General features: G+C 46.5%; 1 protein-coding gene across 15 annotated transcripts in view; it reads right to left on the minus strand.

Annotated features, from left to right (window-relative positions):
• The window catches only part of Grb10 (growth factor receptor bound protein 10), a 107,706-nt gene that overhangs the window by 21,615 nt on the left and 74,076 nt on the right, over positions 1 to 12,015 (minus strand). For 8 of the 15 annotated variants that reach the window (NM_001401403.1, NM_001401404.1, XM_087584117.1 and 5 more), the window contains 1 exon segment: positions 2,164 to 2,328. The exons of the other annotated variants lie outside the window; for them this stretch is intronic. In NM_001401403.1, the coding sequence (NP_001388332.1) occupies positions 2,164 to 2,328 (165 nt within the window). 15 annotated transcript variants of the gene reach the window in all.

Raw genomic sequence — 12,015 nt, forward strand, 5'->3', positions numbered from 1 at the left:
TGCCTCTGGGCTCTCTTCTCCCACTTGTCTGTAGGGGGACCTGGGGCTGACTGATGACAATGGTGACACCAGCAATGACACGCAGCATGACTGGCTGCAAAACTCCCTGGGTGGGGAAACCCTAGCAGGCTGCTCAGACTGGAGTGTTCTCTGGGTTCTGACCAACTTTCCATTAATCTTTGTCCCCAACTGCTGCCATCAGTGGCAGCTGAGTCTGCCATCAGTGGCAGCTGAGTCTGCCATCAGCTGCCTGTTGATGTCCTGATAAACTACCTCCAGGGGCACAGGTCTCTGCTCCTTTCCCCAGTTCAGATGCTTGGAAGGATGGCTGCATGGAAGGGAGTCAAGCCAGCACTATGGAGGGTGCTATGGCACTGGGCATAGGACCTATGTGTACATCCTCTTGTAGAAAGGACCACTACTGCTCAGCGCAAGGTAGCACGAGGCTGGGGAGACGAAGGTCATACTTCTCTGGTCTTTGAACTCAAAAGTTGGGGTAGAGATGCTTCAGGGGTTTCAGGAAGGGCCCTTCTCTACACAAGAGAAGCTAGGGGAATCCAAAGGGCCTCTCTACTCCTGCCACTCCCTGACTCAGAAAAATCTTAGGGTTTGCTTTCAAACCCTCTTTCACTTTTAAAGAAAAATACTCCTCCCTCTTCTGGAATTTATGCCTCAGTGAAAGTTTGCCTTGACCAGCACAGCAGATGCCTACACACGGCTCACATGACTGACTCCGTCTAGGAACTAACACTTAATTCAGATCAAGAAAATATGTCTGTGGTCTCTAGGCAAGAACATTCTTTCTAAAATGCCTTAACATAAAAGAAACAGACATTTGGAAAGTATAAATGCATTTGATATTCTGGTTTGCAGTGTACAGGGCCTCCTAAGTCAGTGAAGCTTTCCACTCCTCAGATTGGTCTTCTAATGCTCTTCCTTTCCTAAGCTTTGAAACATTTATGTGGTTACAGCAAACAGTGTCTCCTCCAGGAAAGTTATGTGGCGGTGAAGTATGTGTCTCATGTCTCCCCAAGTCTACTCGCCACTCTTCCTGCCCAGATCAGCCGTGGCTCCACGCTTCAAAGTCTGCTTTCAGCCCACTGCATTTTTCTTTAAACTCTTTCTTTTTCCCTCAAACGCTCCACAGCCAACCTCTCTCCCTGATCTATATATAGTCTGGGCAGTACAAACTAACACGTACTCTGTCACAGGTTTATCTCCACTGCTTTGAGATTCCTGCAAAAAGCCAGGCTGGCAGGACGGGGCAGTACGTGATGGGCAAAAAGCTTGCCTCCCACCCTGAACCCCAAAGCCTGTGACAGGGAACAGACAGAAAAGTACACATCTCCCGTTATAGACTCTAACTGACACACCATTCTTTGGCTATTTCCCCAAACTCCACAGGGCTTGCTGCCCACAAGCCAAACAAGCTCCAAGACAGAACTCTGGAAAAACCATTACACACACCAGCAGTGTTGATCTGGGTAAAGGCTGGAAGCTACAGAAGGGACGTTTTGTGGCAAGTATATAAGGCACAAAGCTAATGCTGTGTGCAGCTCCACGCTCCCTCCACGGAATCTTTTAAAGGAGGGTTCTAGGTGAAGCATTTTGTGCCACACTGTCATATGTCCCTTTAGCAGACCTCTGAGCTGTGCTGGGGCTCATTAAGGAATCAAGTAAGGGTTGTATATTTCTTAGGTCTGTGCAAGACCCTGGGCCAAGAGCTCCTGGGAGCAGCCTGGGACGCTTAGGCACACTGAATGCTCTTATTTCTTACTCAGGGTGGACACAGAAGGTTCTCTCAATAAGAGCAAGTTCTGGGCCCCCCGCAACTCATATTTCAGCAGGGTGAGAGCCATAATCTGGCAGCTATTTTCCATGGGACAACTGTCCAGGGCACACATGATTCTGTGCAATCCTGGAAGGGGCTCGAGAGCTGGAGAGACAGAATTCTATCCTGACATCTAGGTAGCTTCCTTAGCCTCACCTTCCTCATCTGAGCCCTGAAGCACTATTTGACAACAAGTGGGACTCACAGAGCCTGATGCTCCATGTATACAACTTTGGCAATGGTAAGAAGTTTTGGCATGACAGTTAGGGCTGGTTCTAAGCAGCAATTCTAGAATCAGAGGGAGCCACAACTCCCTGCACAAGTTACCCGACCTTTCTGAGCCTCAGCTTCTCCATCTGTGAAGTGGGAATCCGTGACACTGCATTCGCAGTGTCGGTTTGACACTGGTTCTTAGGTTGCCTCTTTGAAAATCTCGCAGTGGTCTTTGTCCACAGACCTGGACGGGTGAGTTTCGCCAGCTGAAAGCCTGGAGGGAACTTAGTAGAGAGATGGGGAGGGCTCTAAATACCTGTTCACCAGTACTCCCAATTCTTAGAAAGCAGACCTCAACTGGTTAAGATGCAATGGGAAAGCATCACAAACAAACAAACCAAATATTCAAATGCTTTAAAAACAAAACAGTGATGTGAAAGAGACCCACACGATTACGTCAACAGAATAAAACTTTTTGAGGGGGATAGGGATGGGGGTGCTTTTTTTGCTGTATTGGCCCACTATACACACTGCTGTGAGGGCCCTGATGAGGGTAAAATGTTCCATTGTTCCCAGACTTGCTGTCATCTCTTATACAGTCACCATATAGAGGAAGAAACAAAAGCCCCTTTCTCTTCAGACCTGAAGGAAGGTGTTTAGGAAGAGGGTGTTGGGGCACCTCTCTCCGTGGCCCCAGGCTGTAATCTGGGATGCCTGGCTTTCTGTCTTCATGGTCCCCAGCAGGTGAACAGTGTGGGGGTCTTTTCGGCCTCTCAGTCTTGGCATAGATTCTTACCACAGCTTCCTGTAATAGACCTTGCTGCTGCTGGCTGGAACCTAAGGAATCCTGTTACTGAATTCAAAGGTCTTCCGACTTTGGCAGCTAAAACCCTGCCAGCAGCTCACCTTATAAAAATAGAAAACAGGACACTCGAAGCTCTGTGCCTCCCTGTCCCCCCTCACCAGCTGTCTACACTGCAAGATGTCCCTAAGTAGACGGCCTGGTCCCTGGGGGCACCCAGGCTGGTGCCCACTCTTCCTAGCACTGCACAGGACCTGCAGCAGTGATGGCAGCCGAAAGAAAAGGCTTTGGGGGACTCAGTTGTCTTTATTCGTCATCTCTGTTTAAATCACCCCTAGATCAAAAGATCTTGAGGCTGGATGCAATCAGGACCAGAGGAGCTCTGGGGAGGGCATGCATGGGACACTCAGGGAACCCTACACTGAGGTCTGAGCAGTGACTGTTATTCTGAGACTGCAGGGCCGAGAGAGACAAAGGTAGAACAGTCATGCCGGAGCAGGCAGAGGAAAGCTGCCTCAAGGGAGCTGGTGTCACCCCAGCCTCATCAGAAGCATTCTGGAGGAGAGCCAGTCCTGGGTCCAGGGTTTGAACCTAGGGCTCTCTGCTCTAGTTGGCCTTTTTTCCTACACTAGCCAGCTAGCTGTTCCTCAGCTCTTTGAATCCTTCTTGTCAGAGAGGCTCCAAGACTTTAGAGCTGAGATGTTTCAAATACCCACAAACAGAGGAACAGGGGACTGCCCCATGACTTGAAGTTTCAGGATGAATATGATGGGCTAAACTAATTTTAGTAAAAAAAGAACTGAATTTAATTGAGCCTTCTGGAGTTTTAAGTTTGTCTCTGAGAATTGAAGCAGAAGCACAGGATTCAATGGCATGGTCATGGGGCTCTTCCACCCGAAGAATACACAGTCCTGCTTGAATGTTAACTTCAGCTTACTCTGAAAGGGTCTCACTGGCTGAGACTGCCCTGCACTGGTTCTACTTCAGCCGACAAGCTTATGTGGATGAATGGATTTTGTTTTACTTATCTGTGTATTTACCTAATCTGAGATGCATAAACTCTGCTATTTTGACAAAACTGATTTTTATATTTTAACACCAAGTCATATCAAATTAAACTGAAAGCTACTTAGGAAAAAAACCTGTTAGTGACCCAAAGATGAATCAAAACAAGGCTCCCTTACTTTTGTGGCCCCTAGAGCTGCCTGGGACAAAGGACAGAGAGCACTCTAAGCTACGTGAGTTGTTCTGTGAGTGTGGGCCTGTGATAAACATTCAGGTACAGACATGGTACGGAATTAACAGCTCATAATAACAAACAATAACAGCGCTTAATAAAACAAAACAATTCTGAGGAAGTATTGTGGTGAAAAGTATTCAAGTAAGTCATTGCTCTTAAAAATATTCGATTTACTCTTACCTGTTCAGTTACAGAAAGTACTTTACGGCTTCTCTGTCATTCCCAAGTGGCCAGGATCACTGTTATTGGGCTTTAGAACTCTTATTAAATAAAACAAGGGTTGCTTGAACTCAAGAATTGTGATACCAAAATATACAGTCACGTTTGCACATGAACATATGAACATACCTGTACAGTAGCAATATGCACACATATATCCAAATACATACATATGCATAAAGATAATGACTAAAGACAAATACATGTTAGCTTTATATAGAAATGACGTGATTCGCGTATCAAACTGGAAAAGTACAGTAAGGAACAAAGGGGAGATAAACTCTGCTAATCACCGACAGTTCACAGACTCGCTGTGACAACATTCTTGTGAATATGATATTTATAAATAGAAACCCTGACAGAATTGTAAGCATACTGCACACACACTCAAGCCGGGATGTCCAGCTTCACATTACATCAGAGACACTTCACCATGTCATTATGCGTCTTCGCTGCTTCAGAGCTTACAAGGCATCAAGAATGAAGAACTCTCCCACGCTGTCCCCTGCCCCCCTGCTTTTTGTTCTTATTATAGATTAGAATTGTCTTCCAATATATATCTCAGTGCATATGTTTATTTTCTTAAGATGGATTGCTTGACATCATGCCTTGCTAAGACATCTCTCTATTAGGCTTAAACATTTGTGAAGGACTTAGTTGGCTAGACATTTTGGGTAAAATGCTTAGCTGTTGAGGAAAAAGCAAATTTGTGGACACACCCATCTGTCATCTCCAGATCTTCAGTTTCCCCAATGCCCTGGGTATTTCCCCCTGGTGTCCACTTGTCACATCTGCCACACCAGACAGAAATTGTGGTGCAGCATGAACTTTCAGCCCACATGTCCTAGACATGTCCTAGGCTTTGCTGCCTGCTGCATGTGTCAACCCTTCTGACCGGATGTTCTTAGCAGTACAGTTAGAACGGTTCAACACTCAGGGTGTCATGCAAACCTTACAAAGAGTTTGCACTCAACGAGTGATTTCTGACACTCATTGAATGTATTAATCGATACCATACACACCCTCCCAGATGGCTGTCACAAGGACTAAAAATCAGGCAACCCAAGCAAAACTTGCTACTGAGGACACCATTACAACGTCTTCTGGCCTGCTGGACAGATGAGACTGCTGGGGAGAAACTCAAACCAAGAAATAACAGTGTGTGCCCTATTTCCTTTAAACCAAGGGAACAAGGGTCTATTGAGCAGAACCTCAGAAGGCCAACCTCAGAATGAACACAGACCCAAAACTAATGTTGCACATTTTACTGCCTTCTTCCAAGTGGTTGGTACTCAGAGTCAAATGGGTTTCCAGGACAGATTCAGATGCAAATGACACTGCCTCAGATCTCTTGGCTTGTCCCCTTGCTCCAGATGGGCTCAGTAAACATCGTCTAGAGAGTCTTGAAACTACAGAACAACTAAGCAGCATGGTGGACTGTCTGATCCTTTGCCTTCACATCCCAGGCCACGGTCGGCCCAGAGTCTCAGTGATGAAAGGCTACTCGTAGGAATCTAACAGAACCAGGCCAGGGGCTAGTCCCATCAAACCACATGACTGTCTAATTCATGGACCCCACTTGGACAGAGCTGTACCCCATCAGGTCTCTTACTCTGTAGAGGGTAGACTTTCTCTTCTGGGACTTTTCTGAGGTCTGAAAAGCCCCGAAGAGCTCTGGCTGTTCAGTAGAACATATCTAGCCTAGTTCAGGGGAGGGCACCACTGAAGACATGCTCAGACCCCGCGGTCACCAGGCCTGCCATGCCAGTACTGTCCTGTGCACCACCGGAGATGCTCAAGGCTTCCTGACCCCATCTTCCTCCCTTTCTCTGTTCTTCAAGCTCTTCCTCCATCCTCATTATACCTCTCCTCCACTCATTAAACAACTTTATTCCTTATATTGAGGAATATACTTAGAAACCAAAAGCAAAGAGAAAGTGTCAACTGTCTTATTGTTACAGTTTGAACTGAGTGTCTCCAAAGGTCCATGTGTCCAGGACTTGGTCCTTAGACTGGTGAAATTTAGAGAATGGAAGCTTTGGGTGGTCAGTCACTGTGGGCAATCTCTTCAAGGAGACATTGTGGAATTGAGTTCTTCCTCTCAGTGCCTCGATTAACAGCAGCACCCCCACACCAAGGAGGGCCGTGTGATCTTGGACCAGACCCTCCATAACTGAATCAAAATAACCTTTCTTTTTATCTTTAGAGGTTTGTGCCTCAAGTCTACTTTGCTGTAGTGGTGGCAGGCTAACACAATTATTGATAAAACACTGTTTTGTCGTGACTCAATGATCAGAACTCATATTTATATTCCAGAGTTACATGAAAAAGGAAATACTGTCACTTCCCCTTTCAAGTATTTATGATATTGCTGCCACTGATCTGGTTCCTTTCCAGGGCTCAGTGGAGAAAGTGGGGATGGTGTGAACAGAAACACTCCCAGGGATAAAAGCCGAGGAATGCACTGCTCATGTAAACGAATCCAAGATGCCAGGACTCTAAAACCGTTAGGAACCTACCGCTTTGACTGAGCACAGCATGTCTGTGTATGAAATTACAAGAAGGAAACTACTTTGAGGTAAGGTGAAAGATAAACAAGTAGTCATTTGCATGTAGTTGTCTAGAGAACCTGAAGACATGTAATTATTAACCTCTCCAGATGAGGTCAACATCTGTATTCTCTTTCCTAGACGTGTGGAGACTTGGCACTCGTGGCCACGAGAGAGAGAGTTTACTCCATTCCCTCTGCTGAACACACTCAAAATACCCTGCTGGCTTCCCTCCAGGGATTCTCCTCATTCTTATGTTTGTTCTGACTCCACTCAGGCTGGTTAAGAGGGTGAGGTGAATGTCTGGGAGACAAGTACCCAGACATAGATGAGGGGGGAGGGATAAGAGAGGAGGGAGGTGCCATGCTGGGAAAAAAGATACCTCACAGCACAGGCGCACATGTGAACAAGGGCGAGTCTCAGCCAGCAAGGCAGTTTTATACTTAGCCTAATGCCTGCCTCTAGAGTGGAGAGGCTAATTAAGGCTCGGTAGTGGTGCTGAACACTTCCCAGCTGTATGGGATACCCTCAGCTAAGACAAAAAGCTTTCACCTCTGTTCTAAACCAGGAGGAGCCACCAGAGGTGTGGAGTGTGGGAAAAAACACATTCTTAGTTGCTCATAGGGCCTACCTTAAATGTGTGTAATTTTAAGTTTCTTTAGTCTGGGGACTATTTGCATATGCACAATGAGGTTACCTGGGGAGGAGACTGAGTCTAAATGTAAAGTTTAGTTTCAAGAGAGGACTAATCTTTAGCTTGAAGGTTCTTTTATATAATAAAACAATAACTTTAATATGTTAATAGTTTAATGAAGTAGCAAAAGTGGAGTGTTCCATTTGTGGCCTCATGTTGGAGTCTGAGGCATTTCAGATGCCACTTTTGGATGAGAGATGCTTAGCCTGCGTCTATAAAGAGCAGATATTCACATGCTGTGGGTGTAACAAGCTGCCTCCCCACCCCCACACCCCAAGGTGAATTGTGGGTTCTAATGCTAACACAGGGAAGAGTGCTCTTTGAGGGCAAGCAAGATGGCAAGCCCAGCCACTGCAAAAGGGATGCGAGCCTGTTTTCTGATGCTGAAAATAGAACACTGACCAAAAGCAACTTGGTGGGGAAAGGGCTACTTGACTTATAACTAACTCCAGGTCCCAGCCTATCACTGTGGGAAGTCAGGCAAGAGTTCAGTACAGGAACAATGGAGGAACATTCACTCAGCCAGCTTTCCTTATAGTTCAGACCCATTTGCCTCTGGATGGGGCTGCCCAGGCATGGGCCAGGCCCTTCGACATCAATCACCAGTTAGGACAATCTCTCACAGACATGGCCACAGGCCAATCTGATCTGGGCAATCTCTGAACTGAGCCTCCCTTCAGATGACTCTGGGCTGTGTCAAGTTGACAGCTGAAACTAACTAGGACAGAAGCTAATCAGGTAAAACGTTCACTAGCTGGCGACGTTCCCATTTTCTAATGAAATTTAAAGCCGAACCATCAAGTAAGAATTCGCAAATCAATTTTCCCAGGACAATGATTTCTGGTTTCTAGCAGACGCAGAGGCTTTTTCTTCTTCTTCTTCTTCTTCTTCTTCTTCTTCTTCTTCTTCTTCTTCTTCTTCTTCTTCTTCTTCTTCTTCTTCTTCTTCTTCTTCTTCTTCTTCTTCTTCTTCTTCTCCTTCTCCTTCTCCTTCTCCTTCTCCTTCTCCTTCTCCTTCTCCTTCTCCTTCTCCTTCTCCTTCTCCTTCTCCTCCCCCCCCCCCTCTCTCTCTCTCTCTTAAAATTACCAATGTTCAAAAAATAAGCCCTTCCCCTTGCTGGTCTCTGATTCTGCAGAAGGATCTTATCACCTTAGTCCCTGTGCAGGGAAGGCACAAACTCATTCCTGTAGCTAAAGGCTGGTGGTTCTTTCCACAAGATAAAATTTAAGGCTCATGTTTGCAGTACTCTTTCAAGAGAAGAGAGATCTGAGGCTGTAGTAATCAGCTAGGCTTCTCAAATTTATAGAATTTATATAAGATATTTATAGTGCAGAGAAACACTAGGCTGGGATTTCACACGAGATTCCTGGGACGACTTCTTGTCTCATTTTTAGCCAAGCACATGGTCGGCTCTAGGTCACGACTCCCTGCTGGGATTGCATCATTTGTTCAGAGGCGAACAGAGACATGAAGGTACCGTCACGTCGTCCAAGCAAGAGGGACTGTGCTCAGGTTCCAGATGCTGTAAAGCTTGGGGCTCTGAGCGCTTAGCAACACCACGAGTCAGCGTGACAGTCAGGGCAGCCTTTACTTTTATCTTGGGCAATTTAGCACCAAAGCAGGCTCTGTGGGAACTGTTTTTATGTGAGTATTTTTATAATATGTAGTATCTAATAAATACTTAAAATATGTAAAGTTTTTTTTTTTATTTTTTATAAAAACCTTCAAAAAGCTCTAGGTTAACTTGAGTTTTCTTTGTTAACTTTTTCAGGTCCTCTTAGACCAAGTAGGAAATGTGAATTCCCAAGAACGTGGGGGAAAATGCAAAATTTCCCGAACTGTGGAATACCTAGAGTCTTGTACTTGCTAGACAAATCCTGCACCACAGAACTATATCCCCACCCCAAGCTAGTGGTTCTGTCTGGCTGCTTTTGGTAAATTCACATGGGTGCTCCTAATGAGACGGTGCACGGATGTTCAGCTTGCTCAGAGGGGTTCTGAGGCTCAGGTTTGCTGTGGCACCTGACTTCAGTAAAGGTCTTACATGTGAGTGGTCTCAGATACAAATTTTATTCTTTTGACATTTTAGTTACTGACTGCAAAGTGGCCTTGCCTTTCTTGGGCCTTGGTTGATGTTTGAGCAAGTCTCTGGTGGTCTGTTCTATTTCACAAGAGGAGAAGAGGATAAAATAAAGTGCCCACAGCGGTAGCTGTGGCATTAATTAGGTCTTGTATCAAATATAGGAAGTAGCTGCACTGTGTCTATATTTTCCGATGTGCCGAATTAATATCTGAAAGACGAGGGTGACACCAGCCTCCTCCAACAGACAGGGAGCTAGGGCTTCCCAAGGTGCTGCTGCTCTGAAGGGGTCACCAGCCCTGTCCTAATATGAGTCTAGGCTCACCCACCACACACTGGGCTTGCCTCTTAGTACAGAGGAGATGGCCACCAGGCAGGGCCTCCCTGGAGAGATGTGAGTGAGTAGGAGGTTAGAGAAAAGAGATGGGTGTGCCAAGCAGAGGGTTTTATCTTTTGACACGGATGAGCTGATATGTCTTACGCCAGGCTGCCACAGGATACTGCCATTGTCTCTGTCTCACTGGGTTATCTCCATCTCAGCTCTGGCTGCAGCCCGGGGACTTCTGTGAGCCACAATTGTCTCAGGATGTGGCACCTGAACTCAAATTAAACCTCGGCTAGGTCTAGGTCGCCATACTTCTGACCTCAGGAGGCACCAGATGACACGACATGCTGTGAGGCACCGAGAGGAGAACTAGGGATTGTGTGAGCATCTACTCTTCACATTGTAACCACGGTCAGACTTTCCCATAGACCAAGGTCTCAATGGCAGTGCACTCACGGGATGCAGGTAAAGCCTAGGAAGACCCCAGTGGCCATCGGTACATGCAGGAGTAGAATCCTGTGTAAGGCCATCAGTTCAGTTCCAGAAAATTAATTTTAAAACTAGGCGAAGGGAGAAGACCTGTTTGGGGCTGGGGCCGTATTTGTGCACCATTAATGATGGGCACAGAATATGAGACTAATAGTGTTTAAAGAGCGAAAGGAAAAACATGCTAAGGAGTCACTATGTGGTCACGTGAAACTTGACTGGTTGAAGGAGAAGCCTGCCATTGCTGAGCCTGTTATGAATTCAGTAAGGTCCCATCTACAGCACTACCTAACATGAATCAGACCTCCTGTTCCGAGTTCCCTTGTCCTCCATATTTCTCAGAAGTTCTGCCCTTGAACAGTACAATCCAGCAACAACTTATGTCCGCTGTGTCAGTACACTCCAGATAGGACCTCAGTTTTCCCTGTCACCACTGCATGTGTTCAAGCACCTGGCTCACCTACTGAGGTGGAAAGGTTGTGCTTAATGACAGGCCCGATTTTGGTTACGCTAGCTCGGCCTACAGAGACAGTGTATAAGTTCCACATCACAGAACAAGGTCAGGGCAGCTTCTGCTTTCTGCCCCAGATATCCTACTCCATCAAAGTTGTGTCCTCATGAAGGAAGCCAGCCAGGTTTGGTTTTCTGCAGCTAAATATATCCTGACAGTGGCTAAGACAACTTGGAAATCCATAAATCCAGCAGCCATGTTAGTGCCATTGTCATCTGTAACTATGTCAGTCCTCAGTGATATGGGGTCCCTCACATCCTTCCTAATAAGGCTGTCCCACCAGGCTGCTGAGTACACGGCCCCCAGACAAGGTGCACTCAGGGCAGTGTCTGTCGGATGGTAACAAGCTGGATTTAGCTTACTCTACTCTCTGCACAGCCCCTGTCTGTATGGAACGAGAAGCAGAACTGGGGAGCACTGTTGTTTGCAAGAGTGGGGCTGGGGGTCTTTTCTGTCCCCTGCAGAGTTTCCCTCCTGTGCTTCCTTGAGTCTTGGGGCTTCCAGAACCAGCTGGTTACTGAGTTTCCATGAGGCATTTTGTGAATCTATGAAGGAGCCAGGCTAGTGCTGCAGGGCGACCGAGTGTGGCAGTGGCCCCCAGACAAGACCACTGGAACCTTTGGTAGCAGAGCTGCATGTGGCCACACGGCACTCTGCAGCGCTCCAGGTCTTTGGTGTTCACATGTGGTCACTGGGATGGGCTTGTGGAAGTGTCCCATGCAGGGGAGGGTGTCCACTCACATCCTCACCTTCCTAGGAATCGGTACTAGGACTCTGATGCCTAAGATGAGCAACAAGTCCACACCCCACTATCTCTCTCAGGGTTGGGGTCCAAACACCTATGCCAGGCCACTCTTGCCCCTTTAAGGAGCCATTAAAAAGTCCCTGGAAAGGAAACTCAGAGGGAGTGGAAGGAAGGCCTCTAACTCGCCGAGCTGGGACAAAAAAACACAAGAAAGTAGGATAGGGCTTCTGTGGAAGAAGAGACTCAGAAAGAGTGGGATATTGACAAAATTATACAATTTACGTGCATGAGGTTATCAGAGAATAAATACAAAATTAGAA

This window comes from Rattus norvegicus, chromosome 14 (assembly GCF_021556685.1).
Source record: "Rattus norvegicus strain SHRSP/BbbUtx chromosome 14, alternate assembly SHRSP_T2T, whole genome shotgun sequence".
In the NCBI taxonomy this organism is placed as follows: Eukaryota; Metazoa; Chordata; class Mammalia; order Rodentia; family Muridae; genus Rattus; species Rattus norvegicus.